The sequence below is a fragment of the Sphaeramia orbicularis genome, chromosome 8 (genome assembly GCF_902148855.1).
Source record: "Sphaeramia orbicularis chromosome 8, fSphaOr1.1, whole genome shotgun sequence".
Classification (NCBI taxonomy): domain Eukaryota; kingdom Metazoa; phylum Chordata; class Actinopteri; order Kurtiformes; family Apogonidae; genus Sphaeramia; species Sphaeramia orbicularis.
This window is the reverse complement of record NC_043964.1, coordinates 13,992,333-14,018,863: the sequence shown is the minus strand read 5'-3', so window position 1 is coordinate 14,018,863 and position 26,531 is coordinate 13,992,333. Positions and strand designations below refer to the sequence as shown.

At 38.8% G+C, this 26,531-nt stretch overlaps 3 protein-coding genes across 17 annotated transcripts in view; 1 reads left to right on the top strand and 2 right to left on the bottom strand.

The window, feature by feature from the left end:
- The window catches only part of dock6 (dedicator of cytokinesis 6), a 42,807-nt gene extending 39,967 nt beyond the window's left edge, over window positions 1-2,840 (bottom strand). Inside the window, exon 1 of the mRNA XM_030140669.1 lies at window positions 2,764-2,840. Coding sequence (XP_029996529.1) covers window positions 2,764-2,825 — 62 coding nt within the window. The 5' untranslated portion in view covers window positions 2,826-2,840. The remainder of the gene's footprint in view (window positions 1-2,763) is intronic.
- elavl3 (ELAV like neuron-specific RNA binding protein 3) lies at window positions 776-17,567 on the top strand. Of its 14 annotated transcripts, none has more exons than XM_030140681.1 (8): window positions 776-1,250; window positions 7,385-7,604; window positions 7,689-7,792; window positions 9,941-10,094; window positions 10,246-10,474; window positions 10,922-10,975; window positions 11,510-11,548; window positions 12,327-17,516. In XM_030140681.1, the coding sequence occupies exons 1-8, from the start codon at window positions 1,242-1,244 to the stop codon at window positions 12,673-12,675; spliced, it is 1,158 nt and encodes a 385-aa protein (XP_029996541.1). In that variant the 5' UTR covers window positions 776-1,241; the 3' UTR covers window positions 12,676-17,516. The 14 variants fall into 14 exon arrangements, with proteins under 14 accessions (XP_029996541.1, XP_029996544.1, XP_029996545.1 ...); XM_030140684.1 differs by having other exon boundaries at window positions 777-1,250; window positions 12,348-17,516; XM_030140682.1 differs by having other exon boundaries at window positions 783-1,250; window positions 7,388-7,604; window positions 12,327-17,551.
- An 895-nt stretch (window positions 17,568-18,462) lies between these two features.
- Window positions 18,463-25,170, bottom strand: prkcsh (PRKCSH beta subunit of glucosidase II). 2 transcript variants are annotated; one of them, XM_030140678.1, is made up of 18 exons: window positions 25,060-25,170; window positions 24,623-24,758; window positions 23,527-23,643; window positions 23,136-23,231; window positions 22,985-23,042; window positions 22,689-22,806; window positions 22,338-22,467; window positions 22,085-22,169; window positions 21,526-21,604; window positions 21,313-21,396; window positions 21,067-21,231; window positions 20,883-20,976; window positions 20,382-20,451; window positions 20,092-20,181; window positions 19,915-19,989; window positions 19,742-19,841; window positions 19,468-19,627; window positions 18,463-18,684 (listed from the first exon to the last, which is right to left on the bottom strand). In XM_030140678.1, exons 2-17 carry the CDS (start codon window positions 24,705-24,707, stop codon window positions 19,481-19,483), a joined length of 1,593 nt encoding a protein of 530 aa, XP_029996538.1. In that variant the 5' UTR covers window positions 24,708-24,758; window positions 25,060-25,170; the 3' UTR covers window positions 18,463-18,684; window positions 19,468-19,480. The 2 variants fall into 2 exon arrangements, with proteins under 2 accessions (XP_029996538.1, XP_029996539.1); XM_030140679.1 differs by having other exon boundaries at window positions 24,623-24,746; window positions 25,060-25,141.
- Between the last annotated feature and the right edge of the window lie 1,361 nt (window positions 25,171-26,531).

Here is a 26,531-nt window from a genome sequence, read left to right as displayed (position 1 = left end):
AGGAAGGGGAAACTGTGATGTCGTAAAGTAAGCCAAAAATCAGTGCTGGTCGTGGTTCTGCAGGATGGCCAGCAGCATAAACCAGAAAAAGGGGGATAATTCATAGTACAGCCAGATCTAAACTATATCTTTCTAAACTCTACATTGTATAGACTTTAATTAATTCAGAGGCTATCTAATTTGTTATTCTCATGTCTGCACCTGACCCTATAGCTAGCCATCTGCCTGGCCTATGAGAGGACCAGAAATCATCCACTCATTCAACTTATTATGGGCGTAATTCTTTGTTTCTAGCCCCAAATGAGGCACAATTATGTCATATTTTGTGTCCTTTTTCCTCATCACTTTGATTATTGGTTAAGAACTCAGAAAGACTACGGACTCTACCCTCAAAATGCTTTTATTCGCAAAGACAAAGGCCTGAGGAGTGAAGCTGTTTGCTGTGGTTTCAAATAGGCCTAAATGTAGAAAGAGAGAAAAAGGAAGGGGCTGTGCAGAGGGAGAAGTGAGTGAAAAGTGAGGGGAATGGGAGAAACAAGTCCACTGTCTTGTGCTGCACCCATCTGTTCTGAAAGTGCAGGTGGAGCCCTATTCACTCTGCTCTGCGTGTGTGTGTGAAGAGGGGGGCAGGAAGAAAGGAAGGGCAGCGAGAAGGAGGGAGTGGAGAGATGGAAGGGCAGGGATGGAAGGGGAGGGGGGACTCTTGGTTATCTCTCCTGAAGGGGATAATGGGAGAGGAGCGCATTGCAATGGCTGCCATGTAGTACCCTCCCTGCACAATTAGCCAATCAGCAGCGCGCTCTGCCAGCCAGGAGGACGCATAAAAGAAGAACATTGCAGCAGAGGCACAGAAGGAGACTGCGAGAGGAGCAGGGAATTACACACAAAAACAGCAGAACTAGAACACCCTCCCCTGGACACACCCTGCTGAGGATCACTGCTTCTCTTTTTTCAGAACCATCGCCCACGCCACTCGGAGAGAACGCTCTCCCTCATCATCATCCAGTAGAAAACCCCTTTCTCCTCATTTTCATCCTATAGAGGACACCTACAATCTCAAAGGGCTGAGATCCCCTGGCGAAGACTGTATTTTTTTCCTTTTTTTCTTTTTTTTTTCTTTTAATTTGGAGTCCTGACAGAACATAAGGGCCATACAATATAAAGGCCGAAGAGCATATAGAGACTCCAGCTCCAAGACCAGTGCAAAGAAGGACCTAGATTTCTTTCATTGTACGTCAAGAATGGTTACTGTACGTATGACTCTATTTCTTTAATATTGGTAAAGGGGATGTACTAGAGCAGTATGCTTACATTGTGTTAGTACCTAATGCACTACAATGCATGTACACATGTGATGTAGCCATTCATTTAACATCTTTCTTATTGCCATATCTTCATTGGAAATAAATGTAATTCAAAATATTCTATGGCTGTGGCTACATGCCTAAACACAGAGGCTGTTTGGGATAAGTGTCTCATCTTTTATCCAATATGCGGTCTGGTATTATTATGATAGCATTAACGGTCGATAGTGGCAATTAGCTATCTCACTCTGAGTGATGCGCCATGCCCGGCTGCGCTCCAGTCTGCAGTCATCGTCTGCGATGGATAAAGTGTAAATCCTGCCATTTTAGATAGCACTGCTTATACGTTTTAGTGTAACATCCACTCGGACAGCCTAATGTCGCAGGTCTGAACATATTTTCGTATTGATGAAAGGAGAAACGATTAAGGAATTCCGCAGGATTATAGTGATGGAGAGGGAGAAAGGCGATAAGGCGCACAGCGCAGTGGGGGGAGGACTGGCTTTCTTAGCGTGGTGCAGCACAGGATGCTGAAGACGGCTTTCTGAGACAAAACATGATGCCTCGGAGGCTGAGGGCCCATCCAGCAAGGCAAAGGAAAAAGGGTCGAGTCATTCCGGGAGGAGGAGGGGGAGGGGGGAGATTACGCATCCATTGGTTTGCATTGAATCAGACAAAGTCCAAATTCCTCAGGGTTCTCGTTGCGATGCAACCGAGTAAATGGGCTGGAAATCTCGGAGGCCGCGGTAGTAAGGACGCGCGCGGACATCTCCATTTTAAGCGCATTTTCTCCAAGTACCACAGCCCATACGTACAAGATGGCCATGCTTGCATTGCGCTTGTCGGATAAAAGGAGATGCGAGCGGTGATAAATTAGCTTTGCTCTGTGCCGACGGCCGGATTGGGCGTGTCTCTGCTGGACCTGAGTACCAAACGAGGGCCTTTAAGCCTCAAACGGCCTACTCCCATTTACCTCTTGACATCCTCTATAGCTACCAGCGTAATCTTTTTACGCACATTAATTAAGAGCAGACGCATTTGCGTTTAAATTATAGAAGCAAAGATAGTAATCCGTAAACCTTGGATTAGCGTGGCTGCCGCTCCAGCTCCTTTAAAATGACATGCAGGTGTTATTAGAAGGACAAATAAATAATTCACTATTTTGAGTTTTGGAAAGTGTGAAATCATAAACTACAATTGCAGTTGTACTTTCTACACATTACAACGCTTTGGCTGTCAATTAAATCATAAAAAAACATTGAAAAATATACATATTTTTATTAGGATAGATGAATAGATTAGATAGATGAATTTTGTCTGTGTAAATGTTGGCCCATGAATAACTTTAAGGAATGAATAAACTGAATTCACTGGGCGTGTTTTGTCTTTTGTCAGACTCCAACTGTCTACCTGACATATTTCCAGTCCCACTTTTATTTTTCTCTTTGTTCTACATTACCTATTGTCCCTTGCAGGCCTAGACAGTGTCACATCGACGGAGGCTGTAGCTCCCCTCCACATGGTCCGCAGTCCTCCATGCCTGTACCGCAGTGCCAAGCAAATAAAAGCGTTGAGTCAGATAACCTTCCTAGGCACTTACACAATTCAAGGACAAGGACAGACAGCCACTGTAAACCAGTCCAAACAGTTAATTGATGTTAACTAAAAAGTACTATAAGCCTGTACTGAATTAAATATTACATATATTTGGCTCTTGATTTAAAATCGACATTTTAAACTCTATCCTCAAAGCAACGAATAAATCTTCAGCAAATACATATACACAGTTAATACAATTTCCTATGTAACTTATAGGCTATGATAAGTTAAACACAATTATGTTATGTAAGCAGTGATTTTCCCCCTGTTGCCCGTGACTTCATGTAATTATCCACAACAAACAGAAAAACCTGTATTGAGCAAAGCAGTAAAAGCACGTTTCTTCAATGTGTACGACTGATGTCTCAGGCTGTTTTACTCCACACACGTATCTTTTTGGTTATAGCAATTCAAAACTGAGGCCGGTTAAGATTAGTTTATGGCAAAAAATAATAATAATAATTTAATTATCTTTAAAAATATTCATGCTTTTTTTTGTAACGGAGATTATCCTCTACATTCCAACAAATTCCGAGTTATGTCATTTCAGTGCAAATTATCACTTAATAATTTGATAAATCAGCAAAATAATACTGTAAATATGAGGATGCTGATTTTAAGTTGACATATCATGGCGTTTTTGACTTGGATCTGGCGACTGTAACAGTCATTGTTCCCGGAGAGTCCTGCAGCCCCTGGCCACGACACAAAGCGCCACTGTTTACATTAATATTCATAGTGCTGCCATAGCCTCTGCGAGAGAGAAGAGGAGGAACGGGTGGCTCTTTTGTTTGGCCGTTTCAATACGTTTATTCAGCAAAAAGGCGCTCCGGTTCATGAATGCCTGCAGAGCCCACAAGTCTTGGCTTTAAAATAAAGACTAAATAGAGAGAAAGAGAGGAATCGAGATATTATTTTGTGCACCGTTTTAATTTACTATCTGAGATTTATTTCTTAATGATTGTAATTTAAAAGGTTTAAAATGACAGTAAATAAAATGTGACGACTCGAAGGTCTTTTCTTGATTTAAGGGCCTCTCTGGCCTCAAATGAGACCGTCCGAAAGCCACTCCCTTTTTCAGCACGCTGGATAGCGCCCCGCATACAAGGACTTGCAAGACAGATTTGTCTCCCCAAGCCTTTGACGTTGTCTGCTCCCATCTTATCAAAGCAGCGCACATTCAGAGAGCTGAAATCTTTTAGAAATCTTTTATTTTAGTCTGCGGAGCGTAGAATAGAATGGAGCCTCAGTGCATGGCTGACATGAGCTGTGACTCCTGTCGTCTTGTTGTTTTACAGCTGCCACCATGATCCCTTAAGCTGCAGAGAGTGTGGCTAATGCCCTTTGTTTGGGATAATCCTGTAATCTGTGTTATTTAGAAGGCTCATTTACACTTCAGCCTTGCATTCAGTTTTGATTCATGCCTTGCAATGAGAAAAAATCTTTATATAATGCATCATAATGTGGACCACAGATAAGGTTATATATTAAAAGGAAAATCATTATTATCAATATTGTTGTCATTGTTGAAAGAATATTCAATTGAATTTCTGTCCACCTAAGTGTGATTATTGTGAATATTAGGTCACTGTAACATGTAACTTGGCCAATCTTAATCTTATTAACTTACATTTATGAACAGTAATTCTTGTGTACAATTTTGCCTCTAGTCCACTACTGTATTTGGAGCAGAAATCATTTGGAAAGGCTGTTTGTGAGCATCAAAAGACAGAACAGAACACTGACTGCATTTACATTTATGTTATGCTTCTGTGTTTTGTAATTTAATAGTGTACGGTGTAGGTGGTATGTGTGCTTGGCAGTGGAGGCAGGGCTCTTGTTTGCGTGCAAGTCTGGGTTCATGTGTTTGGCAGAGGAGGCAGGGCTCTTGTTTGCGTGCAAGTCTGGGACCATGTGTAGGCGATGCTGATGCAGTGCATTAAATATTAAGGGAGATCTCACAGACCCCCAAAATAGAAAAAAGCAAATAGTGCCAACTTCGACAACAACTGTAATCTACCAGGAATTCATGTTTTTAACATGTATGTTATAACATCCTCATTAGATAGTTAACAAGGAGTATGTTACAAGAGAGGGGGTGTTAATACACAACAAAAGACCTAGGCTATATTCACACACAGGACGTCATGGTTGCATGGTTACACAGTACCCCTGGAGTGATAATTTTTTTTGTTTCGTGTAGTGGAAAGTGTCTGCAGCTTAAGCTGTAAGGAACAGCATACAGTCGATGATTTATCATGTTGTCACAGTAATGGGCTTTCTGCAAGCCAAACTTTAGATGTAATCTTATTGTGGCTGTAAAATAAAAAATATGCCACTCTCAACAAAAACAATTCTGAGAGGTTATTACATTTCCTGACTGTTTCAACTAACTTCAAATCACGCCTTTTCTGTTTCTGTACGAAATTCCTAGTTGCTGCTTGTGTCAGCCAATCTCAGCGCCCAGCCTATACTCAGTGGTCTGCGAATTATATAACTTCACACTGTTCGCTGGGGATGTGTGTTCTGCCATGCTGAGGGTTATTTCAGTTGGCGAGTCAAATTTGCCCTAATATGATTCCCCCCCCCCTTAAAACTGCTTTTGTCATATTTGGGACACATTCAATTGCTCATATTTCTCCTCTACCCAGATGCATCACATCACATAGCAACATACTGCCTTAAAACACCAATAAATACAACATAACAACATGATTTTATCTCACTCGAGTTCATTCAGCTGTGCACTCAAACCTTCAGTTGATGGACTTCTATTCTTTGTGGCACAGTCTATGCATGCATGTGTGTTTTAAGTATTTTATTTTTAGGCTGTCTTAACTCTGTCACTGTGCTCCTTTTCCTCGGTGATATTTTCCTCTTGTCACAATCAATAAGGCTTAACAGCTACTCCCTGCTTCTCCAAAGCCATATAATATTAATTCACGGAAGAAAAATATCTGACCTGTATTTCTGCCCCTAATACATACATACACGCACAGAGCTTAAAGCAAGGAAGCCATTCAGCCGTTAGAAACAATGCAGTCTTTGAGGGACCGTTACCTGGGCAACCTGAGTCGAGGTGAAGCTCAAAGCAAGATGGCAGGTTACAGCGATGAGGGCAAAAGGCAGATTAGACAGACATATTCAGAGATGCTGTGAAAGAAAAGAGAGCAAAATCATACAGAAATTTAAATATATCACCAAAGCAATTAACACATGCAGAATTGTGATTATAATATGGAAACGGGGCATACACAAAATCAAAAGGTGTCAGCTACTCCTCCATAATTCAGGAAAAAAAAAACTGCCAGATTACATTCATTAATTAGGTCCCTTTGTTGCTTTGGAGTACACTGAAAGACCCTAAGAGCTTTAGAGGAGACTAATTTAGCGCTGCACAGCACCCATCAGTTAGATATTTACAATACTTCAAATTCATAACCTCACATAGAAATTTAGCTTCTGATTCTTTTTACAATGAACAGGCATTAAATCTATGTATCTACATACTTCAACATGTTGTTTGTTAAAGAAATACATGTACTAACCTGCCTGAATGCTTTTAAAATATCACATAAAATAGTTAAAATTAACATTAATCTACTACTGTTTTCAGTTTGCACCTCTAAATATAAACTGTGAAGCCTAATTGCTCAAAATGCAAACATCTAGACAAACCAGTACATCTCCATAACATAAATGTCAAACTAAAAGACAACACCACAGATAATTTAATTTAAAGTCTTTCTGCCCTTTGTCTACACTCAAAAAATGAGTTAGCAGTGATTTTCCATTTTCCAGAGAACTTGAAAGTGAAAGTGGAGCAGTAAGTTTTGTTTCTGACCACACAGATGTTCCTTGAAAATCCCCTGTGGATCAAATTAAGCAACATGGTGTACACCAAAGCAAGCGCACAAGACACTGTACTGAGCACTAACCTACAACTGTATTCCACCAATGACAACAGAGAAACCTGAACAAAGTCAGAAGTGCAAACATAAAATCCTCAAATCCTGATAGTCTTTATTTATTGCAGCACAAAACCCATTTAACATTGTCACTTTCTACTTTGTCCGTCACCGCAACCCCATCCACCCCTCCCCAAAGCCTCTCGCCAGCCACGCACATCACTACTATCCATCCCCATGTAATGATGTAATGGCGTTTGACCCTGGAAGAGAGCGGGGGAGGGTAGAAGTAAAGAAATAGGGACTGTGACATCTGCAGGACCAGAGGCAAGGAGCAAGAGAGGTGGAAAGATGGGGTGAAAGGGGGGAGGGGATATGATAAATCAGAGCTTGCAGCCCACTCCATTTTAGCAATGTTGATTCCTGACCTTTCCCTTTGACAGTGACAAAGTGGACAGCCTGTACACATGGCTATATTTGTTTAATCTTTTTGTAGATTTGTCTTACATGCAAAATTGGCACATACAGTTGGCTTTTTGTGAATTGCAAATCTAACACTGCCCTCCTCCTCAGCAGATAATCAGCACCATGGAAACCCAGGTATCCAACGGTCCAAGCGGAACCAGTCTGCCCAACGGTCCAGTCATTAGCACCAATGGCTCCACAGACGACAGCAAAACCAACCTGATCGTCAACTACCTGCCTCAGAACATGACCCAGGAAGAGTTTAAAAGTTTGTTTGGTAGCATCGGAGAGATCGAGTCCTGCAAGCTAGTCAGAGACAAGATAACAGGTACAAACGTGAAGTACATTTTGACAGAATATTAACTGGCGATGCGTAGCAACGATATGACTAAGTCTCTTTCTTTGTCTCCAGGTCAGAGTTTGGGATATGGCTTTGTGAATTATGTGGATCCAAATGATGCAGATAAGGCCATCAACACATTGAACGGTCTAAAACTGCAGACAAAAACAATCAAGGTATGCGGATGTATTCCTCCAGTAATATTTGCTCTGATTTTTTTTTTTTGTATTCTTGAAGCAGTGGTAGAGAAAAGAAGAGGAAGTGGAGAGTGTGTGAAGGGGGAGTTGAGAGAGGTGGCAACAGACGTGACAGAGGGAGGGGAGGAAAATGGGGAGGAGGAGACAGAGGGGAGCAGTGGCAACAACAAAGGAGGTATAAGAAAGGGTGAAAGAGAAGGGGAGAGTGGAGGTCAGAAAGCAAGGGGCGGACAGCATGCAGAGGTTATTGTGATGGAAATGTAATTAGGATGCCTGACTGTGGCGCACAAGGGTCAGTCCAGGTTACCCCATCTGCCTCCCATCTAGACTAATTAGGGGGCTTCTTTGTCCCAAAATCAGATGAGGGAAAAGGGGGCTGTATTATTAAACACCACTTCCTTCCATCCCCCTAAACCCGATCAAAGAAGAGCCAAGATTGAGACAAAGTGCAGGATTGAAAAATCAAATCTCTGAAAGAGCATAGCAGGTGATGTTCCAACAGCTGTCCGATAAATGGGACCTTAATTCTGACTTATGAGTCATTAAGCAACCAGCTATGTGCATGCTAAGTGGAGTATTAAACTGCTCATTTTTAGGATTTTTTTTTTTTATAAAATACTAATTAGTCACCTTTTCAAAAGCAAGATTAATTGTCACTCTAGACCAACATGATAAATAGCAAAGATGTTTTGTAGTTGTGTCTTATGTTTTGACAGTAATTATTTGATATGCACACACATACACACACACACCTTACTAAGAGTATAAGAAATGTACAATCATTTAAAATACACCAAATATTCTATATTTCATTTTATATTATACAAATTTATAATATTTATTTATATTATACACATACTTTTCTTACTGTGACTTTGTAGAAGGCATCAATAGAGAGGGTGAGGCTGGCTGGGAGGGGGCATCAGTAGATGGGCAGGGGGTAACACAGAGAGCAGAATGCCAATGACAGGATTAGAGGCCATATGGGCTTCAGGCACCATCTGTACTGTGGGAGCGACAGGGAGAGGGTTAATTATAGGGCAGCCTCTGCTCCCCGAACACAGCAACTCCCCCCTGACTCGTCCAGAACACCCTAATCACTGCACCACACAACCTTCCTGCTCATACAGTCTGTCTGTGTACACAATAGCCACTGGTGTTCAGTACTGATGGATGAAATCAGAACACCTGTATTCATTTAAAACAGTTTTGTCTTAAACTATACAACAGCTTTCTTCAGGCCTGTAAAATTAATTCCACAAATATTCCTTCATTTAAATATTAATAGAGTTCATATTAATATTCATCACACACTTTTAGATTCCTAAATAGTGTGTGTATGTGAGCAATGTGTTTACAAGTTGTCAAGGATCCTGCAAGTCTTGTGATGCACTTACATTGTTTGCTGTTTGCCAGTGGAGCTGTTCTTCCCCAGAGGATAGAGACAAAGGAAAGAGGCAGGACAGGGAGGGCAGCTCAGCCTATCTCAGACAACACTCACTCTGTCTCTCCATCACACACAAACACACCACTCCCAACAATGGACTGAACTGGTCTATCTATCATAACATGCATTCGCATGCCCCCATAAACCAACCAAGATTAGATGTATGACTTTTACAATCAGTCTGTCAGAACAATGTGTGAAGTGTGAAAATGAAACAAAAGTAGACAAACAGAAAATCATAAGGGATATAAACACAAGCTCAACAAAAATTGTTGAGCATTAATTAAGCCACTGGTGGATTCAGGGAAAACATACCAAGTATGGACGATGTTTTTAAGAGAAAAACAACTTAGATTTCTTAACTGGTGATTTTTCAGTTGGGTAATAGCTACAGTCATCACAGTGTGTCATGACAGTGTGTCTGTGTGTTTCATTGTGACTGAGTGTGAGCCTTAAGGCACTGATTAAGCCCACAGATAGCAGAGAGGGACTTTGGTCTGCAGAGATGGCAAATGATACGGATTCTGATGGACTAAAAAAAATGAAAACTATTTGATAGGAACTGTTGAAACTTGACATTTGATTAAAATGTTTTGTTTTTTTTTTGACCTAGTCCATTAACTCCAGACTGGTTATTTTTATGGTAATAAATATAGTTATATATTTCATGTGTAATATAGGTATCATATGCCCGTCCAAGCTCAGCCTCTATTCGTGACGCCAACCTTTACGTCAGTGGACTACCTAAAACCATGAGCCAGAAGGACATGGAACAGCTGTTTTCCCAATACGGCCGCATTATTACATCCCGCATCCTAGTGGACCAAGTCACAGGTACAGCTTAATTTTAAGTATCATACCTACACTCAATTCCCATTTCTTTGAATGAATTCTATCTACCCCAGTCAGACCAACAAGATAGTTTGTAGGCAGCAGTAATTCTTGATGCCAAGATAGTAAAATAAGACTGTTTTCTTATTCGGAGCAGGCATATCACGAGGAGTGGGATTCATCCGGTTTGACAAACGAAATGAAGCAGAGGAGGCCATCAAAGGTCTGAACGGACAGAAGCCTTTGGGTGCCGCTGAGCCCATCACTGTCAAATTTGCCAACAATCCCAGCCAGAAGACAGGCCAGGCCTTACTGACTCAACTGTATCAGACAGCTGCCAGACGCTACACGGGGCCCCTGCACCACCAGACTCAGCGTTTCAGGTACTGAACCTTTACCAAGATCACGGCATCTGTGACTCACCATGAACCAACAGATAGTCTATAAGAAGCAGCAGTTTTAAAACAAGGTTACAGGTCATCCTGCTGTGCTCATCATCTAAGTGGTATTAGTCGCTAAAGCAAGTTCTGCTATGTTACTGTGAGTCTTTAGTCTCTCAACATGCCAATAGTGTAACAGGGAGTATAAAACTCTCGTCTACACCAGAGAATGGGTAAGGGTAACTATTTTCAAGTGGATACTCAAAAACAATCCAAGAGATGAAGTAGCATAAATTGATTAGTCAGAAATGCTCAAAAACTATGAAACAATGTGAGTATTTAGGCAACTTACTGGTAAACTGCTGATTTGTTTCTAGCACAGAAGGATTTGGCAATATGACATTGTCTCTCCTTCACACTCTTTTTCTCTGACTTTCTTTTAAACTGCAGCATGATCCCTTCACATGGAAAGGGACCAGATCCAAATAGCAGCTCAAAACCAATGTAAGAGACCAAATTTTTCCAAAAATATTAAATTAGAAAAACAAAATAAGAAAATAATTGCAGTTTTAAACGCTTGCTGTGCTGGGATATGATACTTCAGTCTACTATTAATTAATCATTTTCATTAAAGGGTGAAAACATTGAAAAGGCTTTCATTACACATCACTAACATTAACTTGTATTTTATGAAGCTAAATGATATTTATGGGGGAATAAAATGTCTGTACTATGAATCAGATGATTGGAACCAGAACAACATAAGACTTCTATATTCCAAATCTAAAGCTATTTAAGTGTAATGATATTAAACAACTGAATTCACAATGGCCAACAAATACCAGTTCAGACACATATTCACAGAACTATGTGATACGCCATCAGGTTGTGGTTGGATGGTTTGGGACTGCGGTGCAGTGAAGGATGCCCTCTGGAGGCCAGCTGGTGAAGAAGCTACATGTTAACTGAAAGCCCCCTTTCCTTGTAGATCTCATAACTAACTTCTGCATCCCCTTCATTCTCCCTCTTGCGTTGCAGACTCGACAATTTACTAAACGCCAGCTACGGAGTCAAGAGGTAAATGACAAAGGTGTACTTTCAAAAGCATCCATACCAAAATAAAACCTCAAACAAAGTGCCCGGAATACCACCTGCTGACTTCATCTCGAAATTAGATATAATGGCCATAATTCGTCTTGTCCACCGCCCATTTATCCATGTTTTACGGAAGCAGCTCAGACAATAAAATACCACATGTAATTGTAACAAGCAAATACACAGCCTTCTAACAGCAGGGTATTCTGGCATGGCTTTGTTTAACCTTTTCGTTTTTTGTTTTAATTACTAGAAATAATTTGTATGTATTTATTTATGAACTAACATTGTCAGTTTCAGTTGCTTTAATGTCCCCTTTTTTTCACCAGCATGGACATACCAGATTCCGTTTGCGTCTCCTCTGTTTGCTCCAGTTTTTGTATGATTTGATTCCAATTTGCTTTTCATCCCTCTCTAGGTTTCTGTGTTTTGTTCGATACTGTGATTTCTGTTGAACATTGTGATTCATGTGTTTAATTTTTACAGAGGCTTTGGTCAGCAGAGAAAAAGAGAAAATATGCAGATTGTGTGGGTGCTTGTGTCTCAGGGCACAGTGTCATTTTGTATGAAAGCAGGTAGTTTGGAGCAACTGTGGTGCCCACACATTTATCTACATACTGTACAGCAGAGGGGATGGAGATGGGGTCCCCCGACTCCATACCCGGCTACAAGCTTTATCATTTCTCACAGATACATGCCAAACAGAGAAAGTATATAGAAATGAATGCTATGTTGAACTTCAGAATGACACCCATGGTAGTTCTCCTACTCTCTTCCCCAGATTCTCGCCCATCACCATTGACAGTATGACCAGCCTGGCTGGGGTCAACCTTACTGGTCCAACTGGAGCTGGCTGGTGCATCTTTGTGTACAACCTATCCCCTGAGGCAGACGAGAGTGTCCTGTGGCAGCTCTTTGGGCCCTTCGGCGCCGTCACTAATGTCAAGGTCATCCGTGACTTCACCACCAACAAATGTAAGGGCTTTGGCTTTGTCACCATGACCAACTATGACGAAGCTGCCATGGCTATCGCTAGCCTTAACGGCTACCGCCTGGGTGACCGCGTGCTGCAGGTTTCCTTCAAGACCAGCAAGCAGCACAAGGCCTGAGAGAGAGGCTGTTGCTGCCAGCTCCTTCAACCTGCAGGGAGAGCGAGTTGAGCTCCCTGCGCCATCACTCTATATGGGCCTGGACTGAGTCTCTCTCTGACACATTCTCACACAAATCCATATTATATTACCACACACACAGACATTCAGATGCACATACACATACACACATGACCAAACATAATCCATACGCAAGCATATACAAGTCAGAGTTTCAAACAAACACACTAGTGGAGTTTTTCTTTTCTCTTTACACAACATGCTAGTCCTTCCCTATATTTGCCTGGATTGAATTAGAAGGGGTACGTAGCTGGTTTGTTGGGTAGGGGTAAGAGCTATCTATTTAGGAGACAGTCTAACGAATGTGACAGAGAATGTGTACTGAGTGCTTTGATTGAATTCAGGCAAATAATGACAACTGATGAACAAAACGATCAAAAATTTAAACGAATATGTGCAATTTACCCAAACTCTTACCCCACCATCTCTCCTATTATCTTGCTGGAGAGAATGTAGTCACTTTTTTACACTTGGGCATTTTGAATCAGCGATTTTTTTAGATCAAAGAAAATGAAATTAAAAACAGTGTTCTCTTATATACGTCTATTAAAATATAACTATATATTCAATATTTAAGGTGGTTATAATAGCCGAGTATGTAAGCATTTTCTAGAAACTTTGACTACTGTTTCCTGACCTGCATTAGGTGGTGCCTAGTGTAAAGGCAGTTTCTCTACCTTATGTGAGCCTGTTAGCTCAGACCCTACATGATTTAGGTTAAATAATGAATACTGGTCACAGAGAAGAGTAGTCGGAAAACCATCAGAATCACTCTTTCCCTCACAGTCTCACACCAACCCAATAGCACACAAATGTATCACAGAAACACATTTTTAAATAATTACTAGAAGATATACACATATTTAGTCCACTACAAAGAGAAAAGGTCCTGTATTTCGTCTAATCTATCCTCACGATGGATTAAACACAAGCAGACTGTCTGTGAACTTAGAGCAAGGTGGCAGTGCTCCCATGGTGACAGTGTTCATTAGTGATTCTCTGGAGGGCTGGCGAGTGACGAGTGCGAGGGGAAAACCGTTTCACCATAACACAGCCACGTCAAAGGAAAATACCGGTGTTTTTTTCACTTTTTGCATCATTTTTCATTGCACCTGTATTTTACATTATCCACAGGCCATTTTCTATTGCACGGCTTTGCCAGCCATGGTAGTGTAAGATCCCTTTAACAGAAAAATTATCTAGTGTCTTTAGGTCAAGAGAAAATCTAACAAGACATTAAGACATCCAAATAATTTTTGCTGACATGCTTGTCATTGAACTCAACAGTAATTAAGGTGAATCTGTGTCTTAAGGTAGATATCGATAACTGATGCAGATGATTTAGATGTTTTCAGCATAATTAGGTAATGGAAAAAGAAATGCAACTCAGAAGACACGATCAAATAAACGAACTCGACAATGGTCTATGCAGGTTTGCTGAGAAGTAACATGAGCAAAAATTCAAGAGCACCGGTATTATTCTAAATTCTAGTGCACAGAAAGAAACTCACTAAGTAAATAAGGTCAAACTTTTACATTTCCGTGGAATACATGGTTCTGCAGTAACAATATGCTTAGAGCAGATTAAGAGGACTGCAGATCCAAACGACTGAATATTTAAAATGGACTTACAGTCACACGTATGAGCGATGATATCTGGCAAGGTTAAAATTATCACTGATCATTTAAAGAGAAAAATGACCAGTTCCTCAAGCTTTGCCAAATGCTCTTCAGTTTTATTTTTAACCCCTCTATTCTCTAAAAAGCTTCCCAGAAACTGAACTCCTGCACTCTCAAAAGATGACTGTACAACATCAAGCCTGCAAATAAGTATCATAATTTGACTTCTGTTTACAACAGAAAGGTATTTTATTTATTTGCTTCAGATCTGTTTGGCACTTCCACAAAAATAGCATTTCTCAAAATATCCCCAACCCAATTGCATGAAAATTATTTATGGCACCCTTGATGAAGCATTAAGGCCAACCTGTCTAGCTAAAATGTCTGTTACAGACCAGACATGAGATCTACCATGGGGAGAGCTAATGTCTTTCAATATCAAGACATCTGCACATGATCATAGATTAAATGAGGTCAACTATATTCAAGACATTTTTGCTTTTGCTTTTCTAAATGACGCTGTGTTAGCCAAAGAGGACGATCTCTTTGAAAGGATTACATTAGAGATAAATCTATTTTTATACATACAAAGGAACAAGACCTTGTGCTGAATTTTTACAGATTCTTAAGCTTGGAAAAATTGGGACATCGCATGGCTTTATTTTAAACCCTCTGATCTTTGCAGAGCAAGGGGGAACAAGCATGCGGTGTATGGGTGGGGATTTAGGGAGGGGGCGAAGGAACATTGTATCTCATACAAACTTAACTGTTGAACCATATCGAAATGTCTGAAACAAACTTAACAAAAGCAAATCTGATGTAAAAAGTTAAATTAAACAGTTAGTTGTATAACCTGACAGACACATCTATAGTTTTGAGTGCTTAGCCACTCACATCTCTTGTCCTGAAGTTGTGTACAGTGTTGCTTCAATGATGGTGCAGTGAAGCGAAGTTCTTTGACTTGAGAATCCCAGACAAAGCTGCAGTGAGACTGGCTCAGTGCCTAGCTGAAAAACTGAATAGCTGCTTGCAAAAGGTAAAATGCAGATTCAAACAGGGACGCAGATTCATAATGAACATTGAGCATGATTCTTTATGATTAGAAAAATTTGATTTTTGCCAAAGAATTGCTTTGCAAGTCAGTACAAAGAAGGATACATTAAGACTAATAACTATATTATTCCCTGAGTAATTGCTGTACAAATCTATGTTATTTATTGAATAAGGACCCTCTACAATTTAAGTTATCATTACTTTTGAATATCTAAGTTGCGCATATCAGTTTGCATTAGTAAATCCTAACACCACTAAACCAACTGCTAATATAAACACCTGCAAGAAATCCCATTTGCACACATTTCATGCAGACCCTAAATGATGAAAAAAAAAGCATATCAAAAATAAATTGTGATGTATCAGTTCACCTATTGAAAAGGAAACGTTTTATGCATCCACATAATGTATTTCCCCAATATTTCTATCATCTGCTTTGTCTTGTGACCGATTTAATCTTCTAAAGCCGTTAACATTGCACCATTTTAAATATGTTTTAATCTGACCACTGTTTCATCCCCAGAAGTACTCTGAATGATTGTTGCTGGTGTCTCCAGAGCTAACCACATGAAAGACTATTCTATCTAGGTTTGGGCAGTTTGCAAGAGACAGCACAGTAGGACACCAAGTTGTACTTGGTGAGACCAGTGATAGACGTTTGAAACAACCGAGATAACATGCCGCGTTGAACTGCAGCTGGAGTTGTTTACCCGGCCATGTCCGATAAAGTCAATTCACAAAGCAAATCCACAGCCCAAAATTACCCTTCTTATAAAGTCGATACGAAAACCTACACCTGATGTACAGTAGAGAGCCAAGGATCGTGGCAGGAAACAGTACTACACTGCTTGAGCAACAACAATAATCATTTAAAAAGACAAAAAAACTTTCCTATGGAACAGTAAGTGCAATGTGCTTTGTTTTTATATTGACTGAGAACAAATGATATATATTTTTTAAAAAAGAAATTAAACGTCACACTGAAAAGGTTTGCGGAATAGTGAAAGGAGCATATGTTCAGACAAAAAACAAAAACGAATAGACTCAAATCAAAACAAGCAATGGTAGCTCTGATCTATAAACTTCCATAATCACTTCCTCAGCCCCTAATTTGTGCTCTGACCATGCAAGCTCAAACAAACTGCATATTTGGCTTTGACTTATTAGAGCAATTCTCAATGACCTTGAAAGGAATACTGTCTAATATATCATCAGTTTTAGCCCATGTCAATTTCAAATATCATTTCTTTCCTGTAATTTATTGATTTCATTTACATATCAATACTCACTTGTTAAATTAGCGTATTTGTGTTGTTGATGTTGCCATAGAGAACACACATGGGTCAAAGATTATGTTTGGTTGCATTGATTGGGTACAATTTGTTATTTTTCTTCCATTATTTAATTAGTTGCAGTTTTTACAGTGTATGCAGATTTTAGACTTAGTTAGATTTTTTTATTTCAATCAAACTGTGTTCAATTGTGTTTGTAAAAGTCTGTGGTAGCTTTTGTTGCAACATAAAATAATTTAAACAGAAAAAATTCAAAATAGCGCCAACAAACTTGTATTATTTGGGCGACTTTAAGCTTGTAGTTTTAACTTATTGTTAACTTAAAAACTATTTATTATGATTATTATTATTGCCTCGTATAAAGTATGTTTTGTGTATATTTATGGTTTATTTCATTATATTTGCAAGTTTAAAAGATTTTAAGTTTGCCAAAATTGTGGTTACACCATTTTGTTTCTTAAAAAGGGGGACAAATAGAAAAACAGCTTTAGAAGTACGATTTGGAAACGTTCTCCATAGTCAAAGAATGCACTGCTATATTTAACTAATTGAAGTGTATAAACATACATGCTGTGTGCTAGATGTTATGCCTTTACTGCCTGTGTTCTGTTTGTCTTGTTAAATGAAAATCTTTTAATTATTTAATCTAATCACAGTCTTGTTTTTTCAACCACTCGGTCAACCCCTAAGACATGGGACAGCCCCTTCAGCGAGGCTTTGGCCCATTTAGGGTCTGGCAACTAGCGAGGACCCGAGGGATGTCCGTGGTGCGATACCCTCACAAGATACCTTCCTGTCTTTGCTAATGGGTTGATAAAAAAAAAAAAAAAAGATATGAAGGGTTCTGTGTGTAAAAAAAAAAAAAAATTGATGCTGAAATCATGAATCAATCTGAATCAATTTCAATGTCTGAGCTACTGAATCACAGATGTTCATTAGCACCAATATGCATTTGCAAAAAGAGCTCAATTAAAATATTAGAGCTCATAAACACTGCAGGAAGGTCTTCTTGCGAGTGTGTAAGGGGGGAAAAGGGGTGAGTGGTCCTTCTGTTTCTCAACCAACTGTATTTTGTGTCTATTTATTTAGAGGGGACGCAGTAACTTAGTGATGTTTTTCTTACATTTTCCTGGAATGGTAGAACAAATCAAAAGGTGAAAATGATCAAAACTAGTTCCGCTGACACCAACGTCAGCGGAAGAAACACAAAATCTCATACTTCCAAACATGACCAAATGAACAATGACAAAATTTAACAAAGGAAAAAATAAACCTTTCAGTTTAGTCTAGGATATTTATTACTGGGATTTCAGCTGAAGACGCTTGAAGACTTTTTCATGGAATTGTTTAATTATTTGTACTTTACATGCCAGAAAAAAATAAAATAAAAGTTACAAATAAGTGTGACCCATTCTTTTATTGACTGTGAAAACACTGAGCAAAACTATGAGAATACCATGATGAATCTGTACTTTGATGAGATATGACTTCAGATAGGAGATTCTCTCAGTAAAAATCAAAATGATCTTTTGCCGTTTATATGAATTCAATATGAGCAGACAATGCACTGAACAGCGTGGGAGTCATTCAAGTGTATAACAGAGGTCTTTGTGACTTTTTTCATTAGTAAGTATCATATTATCATTAGCAAGATAATTAGCAACAAAGAAATTATGCTAACTGCCAGTATTGCTTATGGATGTAGACATAGTAAAATACCTAAACTGGAGGGTAATTGCTGGGTTAAAAATGAACACATTCATTTGGAAGATAAAAACAACTTTATTGGAAAACAATGGAATGAAACTACATTGGACACCAATCTGACTAACACCACAACAGATAGCAGTAAAAGTTGGAAGTGTAGAAGGCATAACTACTCCTTGGAATTTCCATCGTTTATTCTTTATCGTTAGGTTGTTGGTGCTGCTCACGGTTTGGCAATTTCACGTTGCTGTAGTTACTGTGGTCCCTCAAGAGCAACCTGCAAGAGAGAGCACAATTTAAGTGGCTTGTTTGCTTAGGTCATGACTACCTAGTTGTTAAACAGAAAAAGCATTTTAGATGCCTTTAGCCCCTGTAGGTTTTTTTTCCCCAGCAGGAACTTAGTATTCACTAGTGATGGGTCCACTTTTTTACAAATATATGGTTCTTTTGAGATAAATTAGGATATGAAAAATAAAAAAAAGACTAAAACTGTCATCTCAGACCACCTTGGCCTTCACAATTACTCCAACATGCCCAAAGTAGCCATTAAGTGCAGAGGGCTTAACAGTTTGAGTTATGATATCTGTAGTAAAGGGTACATGAGGCACAACACACTCCTGTATGCATTTCTTCCAAAACACATTACTTTAGTGTTCATCCCAGTAATTTACCTTAATCTTCTCTTAAATGAACAATAAATAACTCTAGTAAAGTTGACATTACCTTGCTCTTTCTGCTGTCTTGCTCTTCTAAAAGGAAGCTGTAACTGCTGTAGCTGTTCTTCCCAGAAAACGCTGAAATGCTACACTTAACATAATACATCTCTGACAGTCAAATCTTTAATTTGCTTCATTTGCACCATGCCAAAATGTACTGCATAGAGGTGCAGTGAATTTCTGATCAGAAACTCAACATCTCTGTACTATCTTGGCTGTAAGGTCTTTAACATCCACAAAAAGATGTGGTTCTGTGGCACATAAAATTATGAGTCTTGAACAGCATCTTCTAACATTGTCTTTAGAATGAAAGCCTTATAAGCCAACATCATCAAGTTACTCACGAGTCATGCACATCTATAGCTCTTCATGGTCAGGATGCATGGAATCCAGGCTTGGAGGCTCTTGGCAAACAGCAGGGGTGGTGAATTCCATCAGGTATTCACAGCGACTGGGCTCGGAGGTAGATGTCACAACTGTCTCTTTTCCACATGTTAACTTAACCTGAAAATACCAAGTGAAGCCATTTATAGTTCTTTATCTATTGAGCAGAATTAATGGGGTGAAAAATCAAGTGTAAAGAGCAGATTATGTCAGGGATGATTGGCTGAGTTTTACCGTGGTAGATCTGTTGGGGCCTTGCCAGCATCCTGTTCCATGTTCATACTTCATCACACTGTAGACGTTATCATCAGGACCTGCCCACTTCCCCCAAGTCCTAAATAGGGAAATATAGATGAGTCAGGCATGCATCATAAAACAAAATGTAGGAAACAGACATATTTCCCTACCCTAGGCTAGTTTCTGATCCACCGTATTTGGGTTTCTGTGATACTCTGCTGAACGGACAGAGCCTGTAGATGTACCTGGAGAAACAACAAGATGGTTATGTTTTTCAGAAGCAAACACTTTTGGCTAATTTTTTAATAAAAACATAACGTTGTCTTCCATGATGACAATTTACATACTCGCTAGTAGTTAGCTCATAACACTGGTTATAGAGGTAACCAAATTCAGCACTGGGCCCAAAGTCAAAGGAGATTTCCTTCTCAATGTTCCTGTGAACAAACAGAAAGCAAAAAAATGTTGTCATTCCTTTTTTATTTTAGGATCCAATTGCTAATGGAACACTAAAGTAGCTAAATCATCATGTGTAGCATTTAAGGATTAGCACAAAAGTTAAGACAGCAATTTCTGTAACAAACACTGATTGCATTACTGCCAAAGAAGCTCCTTCATATTCTGGCAGAGTACTTACCTGATCTGATCATCCACTTCCCGGAGAGCTCTCTCAGCTTCATCAAATTCATTCCTGGCTTTCTGAGCAGCTAGAAATTAGATGCACAAAATTAAAATATACACAGTCCACACCCACGTGCATACACATCTACAAATAGTATTTTTTTTTCAACATGAAATTTAGCTATTTTACCTATTATCTATTATTTTAGCTGTTAATCTATTTATATTAGTTGTCTTGATCCTGTGTAGATTTTTAACTGACATTTCAATTTGTTCCACATATTACAATGACAATAAAGAATATACTATTTGATATATACAGAACTTAACATAGGTATTTTAATAATTTTTTTTTTTTTGTAATTTCTTTCTTTTTTTATACAATTTATTTGCACAACCAGAATTAAAAGTGAACTTCAAGTTAGCCCATTACAATTCAAACAAATAAATATGCAGTCATGTCATAACTCCTTTCCCAGTATCTAACAGTATGACTCAGTTTTATACATATACTTACTGTCAATAAGGTTCTGCGTTTCTTGATCATAGGGTGGCATAGTCCCCTCATCTTCGTCATCCTTCTTTTCTTGAGTCCGTGTTGTAGGAGGGCTCTGCATAGCAAACACGAACCAGGTGAGTCACAAAAAATAAACTCCAGGGCCATCCAGCACAAGCCTGATAGAGAAGCTCAGAGAAGTTACCTTATATTCTCCATCATCTGGGTCCTCATCTTCATCATCTTCATCCTCCTCCTCTTCGTCCTCTGGGATGTCGTCTTCAGGGTACTGCTCAGAGTCGGTGTCAGAGACCGACTCCCTTGTCTCCTCCTGTGGCGTCTCCACTGGTGCTGTGGTGTCTGCTTTGGCCTGATAATTATTAAGTGACACATTAGGAGGACCTGAGGCTTTTACAACAACACTTTACATAAATATGAGTGTGGTTCTTACCTCCGATATGTATTTGTCTTTGATGTTACTCCAAACAGCCTCAAAAGCTACAGTATCAACTTTGTCCACTCCCCCCAGCAGTCCCTACGCAAAACAATGATAGTATCCACAAAGACATTTGTGTAGCTCAAAAAACATTTTCTGTTATTTGCAATGATGGCAACACTCACAAACCACTGTTATTTATAGGAAAGTTTATAAAAAGGCCTTTACCTGTGCCTCCGTTTCTGTGAATGTACCATCTGAATCTTGGTCTAGCTCAGAGTGAAGGAGAAGCTCAGCCACTGACACACTGGGAAAAAAAAAAAAAAAAAAATTGACTTAGTGAATCTAAATAAAAAGGCATGGGTGGACGGGATTTTTCATGTATTCATCATGTATTCTCAGACATTTTTTGATTATATTTTTGGTGGTGAGGTTGAAAATATTTTAAATGTTAATAGGATATTTGTTTTCTCATTTTCGATGTTTAAGCCATCAATAAAGATCATAACTGCTTAGACCAGAGGATGTCCATGCTGTGTCATCATACAAAACAAGTCTTGCAAGTGTATCAGATAGCATTAGACATAAGTATGCTGTGTGGCATTATTTAAAATTAGCAATCAATGAACCAAACAGTAAGAATAAAATGCAGTTGATATAATTTACACCCATTAGTTTTGTTATACAGTGCTCCTCCTGAAATTTCTGGTAAGGTCCTTTCTACTGTACTGTTTTCATTTCACAATGGGTGCTAATGCTTACAAAAGTGGTGGGTGCCAATACGTACCTGCCATCTGCATCAGCATCCAGTTCAAGGAACACTGCAGCCATTTTCGCCATATCCTTCTCCTTACGAATGACAGCTTTTTGATCTAAATCACCAACAAGTGTTTTCATGTTAAATAAGTGACACTCCCTTTGACCCCCAACATAATTCAACAATTTAGCTCAAGTTATCTTTTTAAACTGCCTTTTACCCACTGTAATGTGATGCTTAAAACAAACAGTAGATGGGGATATATCTTCACATTTGAAATTACCTTCCCAGGCCTTCAGATGGCGCTCTTTAGCTTCTTTTTCTGGCTGCTCTGCCGCTTCCTTAACAGATCTCAGAGCCTCCACCTTGTCTTCCAGATCCTTCTTACTGGTTTGAACCTCTGCCAGTTTGCCCTTTAGTCACAAATTTAAACCATACAATAATTATGTTTTCTGTGTATGATGACCGACACATCAGTAAGACACTTAGATATACTCTACATTAGTGAATGTAGACAAGTTTAAATTACTAAAAGCAATAATTTTTGACTTCAGAATAAAGCTGTAATTTACCATGACTAATCCCCCCAACACATAGCTATGTTATTAATGATTATCATTATTATTATTCATACCTTCTTTTCCTCTAAGCCCCTCTTGGCCTCCTGGATGAGTTGCTGTTTAAGCATGAAGCCCTCCTTTGCAATCTCTGCCATTTTTTGAAGGCTTTCCCTCTCCTTGCGACCCAACTCCCTGAAAATCAAAAGTGACAATTAGAAGACACTTGTGGGAAACTCAACAGACTTCTACTTCTGATCTTTAGCTAAATTACTCCATTTGTTGTTTCAAATCAAGGAAATCAACATTAAAATGTTGAACAATGTGCAATATGTGTGGTCACATTACTCAGACATAATCCAATTATTCCCACCTGCAAGTGTTCTGACAGGCAGCACCACTGTTGTATTCATCTGTTGTGTCACAGCAGTCTAAAGAGAGCACAAACACATTCAGCAAAATCTTGGACAAAATGAATACCTTAAGAAATGATGTACTACAATTTGGAGTTTTGAATTTCTTACCACAAATGCCATCATTGATACGGGAGGAAGGAATAAAGGCAGGTCTGAAACCCGCATTGGTGCAGTGGAAGCTACCATTTGGACAAGCAGCAGTGCCTGCAAGCAAATAAATATTACTGAATATGAAAAACAGATTTTACACTCTGTGTGTGTGTGTGTGTGTGTGTGTGTGTGTGTGTGTGTGTGTGTGTATATATATATATATATATATATATATATATATATATATATATATATATATGTACAAAATTATACATGGGGGCAAAACCAGGAAAGCATTAAGCAAAAATAGCTATATATAAGTATCATTTACTGTATGCAATTCTGTATACTGTGGGAAAAAAGTAGCAGACAGTAGTATAGGATGGCACAACATGTAAGTTATACTCACCTGGCTCATCTGAACCGTCCTGACAGTCACAGTAGTCGTCGTTCACTCTATCAAAAGGAATAGTGCGGGAGCCATCCAGGCAAGTAAAAGGTTTCCCTTCTTCATAGAACTGCCGTTCTATCAAAGGGTGACAAAGGAAATGAGTCAGTGCCAAAATACTCTTAAGACTCAGAAGACTACCTGTGAATTTCTGAGAAAGAGAGGCTCTTTCTTCTGGATATATCATTTCAAGTCATTTTTCTCTGCTACCATCATGCAGCTGTTTGTAAAACTACCTTTAATATACCACATACTATTAAATATTCTGTTGGGAGTTTTTAAACAATTGCCATTATTCTTTTTTTTTTTTTTTTAATATCTGTTGCCATTGTTTTATCAAGTACGAGGGCCGTTCAATAAGTTCATGGCCTCACCCAGAACAGAACAACACAGACTGATAATTTATATTTTATTTTTCAACATAATCTCCATTTACAGCAATGCACTTGGTCCATCGATGTTCAAGCATCACTATCCCATCACGAAAGAATGTAACATCCTGTATTATAACAACCAGTATTTCTGGGTGAGGCCATGAACTTATTGAATAGCCCTCGTATATATATCTTAGCATTATGACTGCGATGTGGCAAAGCTTAACTTTGGAAATAAGTATCTGACCACATACAACATCCCTTGATCAGGACCAACTGATATTCTGGTTTTGGAATATTATTTGTTCCTAGATTCATTTTTCAAAAAGGAACAGTAAAAAGCATGATTGTGCACCTGACGTAAAATGGGTTAATTCTGAAAAGGCACAGTTTGCATGCCACTTTCAACTAAAAACTTAATTGTGATGATGTATGGTACGACTATAACGAACCATTTTTAACTGAATTTACAGGGGGGGAAAAACATAAAACGATATATGATTAATATGATTTAAGAAAACATATACTATGATGAATGGTTGCTACCTAATGCCTATCCCTGTTTTTTAGTACCAAATATTTAAGTTATTTGCCTCTTTGTAAGATACTGTGAGCTGGATTTGAGGTTGGCCAACGAATTTCGCCCAGTGAGATTGAAAGTGTTATTCGTTCTGGATGCTTACTTGATAGAGGGACACCCCTGGGGCGCTGGACTTCTACGGCTGACACCCCCAGACTCAGCAGCAGCAGGAGATACGGACAGTACATCTTCACGGAGCAAGTCTACACTTATTAGTGACTCAGCTACTGCGGAACTGCCTATCAGTCAAATTAAATTACACACAGCGTGAAAACACGATATAAATAAGCTCAGATGCCGCACTAAAATGTATATATTAATACAATTACTTAAGCGGCGATGTTAGATTAAATATCAAGCGTGTCCTCTTTCGTATCAAGGTTGAAAATACGATGAACAGCCCTAGCTAACAAATTAGCAGCTACCAACGAAATTAGCTAAAGCGTTTGTGATAACCACATCAATAACTCACTCAACAGTGAATAAAAATACATTCTATTTGCATATTTTCACAGTAAAATTACAATACCTCCAACATACCTGTTTTAAAGGCGGCAATTATGACAAACTATATGAATTAGCTTCTTTAAAGAAAAAGCTAATGGCTATTCACTCCCGGTCCGACAAGTTCCGCAGTGACTACTACGCATGCGCAATCTGATCACACTGTCATGTTTCTTGCTGATTGGATGACATCGTACTGAGTCGCTGTGATTGGCGGAGAGCAGGGGACCTGTCCAAAGTAGAGGATTGTGGGAATACTTGAGGATGCAGCCATCTCATGTCAAGTCAGAGTCAGACAAGTGCAGGTAGATTCTGTTTCTAGCATTATCCGTGTATTATGGACATGATACATCTTGCATTAACATCCACCCATACATAGTCTTCAAAAAATGTCTGTCATAAATGTTGCAATACATGTAATGCATGCTGCAATACTTTGTTCATGTTTTTGCATAAATTTGCATTTTGCATTTGTACACTGGACATGTGCACATTATATGAGCACTTAATAAGACAAGACCCTACAAAATCCGCAAACCTTAAACAGATTAAAATGTTTCAACTCTAGGGTAATTAATAATCCAATATTGGTCATGTTTTTGCATAAATCTGCATTTTGCATATGTACACTGGACATGTGCACATTATATGAGCACTTAATAAGACAGACCCTACAAAATCCACAAACCTTAAACAGATTAAAATGTTTCAACTCTAGGGTAATTAATAATCCAGTATTGTTTCAGTAATAAAGAATATATTTATGTAACTGCAGATGTTATGTGTACAAATAGAAGGCTGGCAATCACCAACCCAAACATGAGCCTACGTGGTGTCAGCATTGAGTGAAACATAATAGCAGCAGACACACAAACAACAGTGGTTTTGCATTTAATATAAAAATCTGACTTTATTTGTATTTTTAACACACTTTACAGTACCGAACAGTGAAATAAAAGAAAAATATACTGATATACTATAATATTGTTTTATATATAGATGTTTGCTTATTAAATGCATTTATTCACAAAATGACACCTCAGCTCTGTTAAGAGGAAAAACTTTCATAAAAATAATATAATAAAAAATAACTTGGACACATTTTACACATTACAGCAAGATCATTTACAAATATTACAATCATTTCATTTTATTTTTTCCCCTTGAATAATCTTTCTTACTTGTGAACAAACACGTGAATTAAAGCCCAGAGAATTATTCTCAGAGGGAGTCAGTCTGTGACAACATAACCTGACAGCAGCCCGATGGGAACCAGCTAGTGGGGCCACCACTGGATGACATTTAGGCTATCAGGTTAGTGATTAAAGTTACTAAGAAACAGAGGCGGTGATAGTACTAAAATGGCCAAGTTAGATAAGGACACATTTATTTCATTTAAATAAGTCACATCAGTTGTGACTACACCAGCTCCTATTTGACTTTATCAGTCAAATAAATTCAATCTCACATGGACTATTAATAGATAAGACCTATTTGCTTGATTATGC

Excerpts from the sequence above, each read along its gene's own strand:
- elavl3 (XM_030140681.1), top strand. Across the intron at positions 7,605-7,688 it reads AGTCAGAGACAAGATAACAG|GTCAGAGTTTGGGATATGGC; the intron begins GTACAAACGTGA and ends CTTTGTCTCCAG. Across the intron at positions 11,549-12,326 it reads GCCAGCTACGGAGTCAAGAG|TTCTCCTACTCTCTTCCCCA; the intron begins GTAAATGACAAA and ends CACCCATGGTAG.
- prkcsh (XM_030140678.1), bottom strand. The coding sequence starts at position 24,707 with ATGTACTGTCCGTATCTCCTGCTGCTGCTGAGTCTGGGGGTGTCAGCC. Across the intron at positions 22,468-22,688 it reads GGGGCTTAGAGGAAAAGAAG|GGCAAACTGGCAGAGGTTCA; the intron begins GTATGAATAATA and ends TTGTGACTAAAG. Across the intron at positions 20,977-21,066 it reads CAGATGATGGAGAATATAAG|AGCCCTCCTACAACACGGAC; the intron begins GTAACTTCTCTG and ends TTTGCTATGCAG.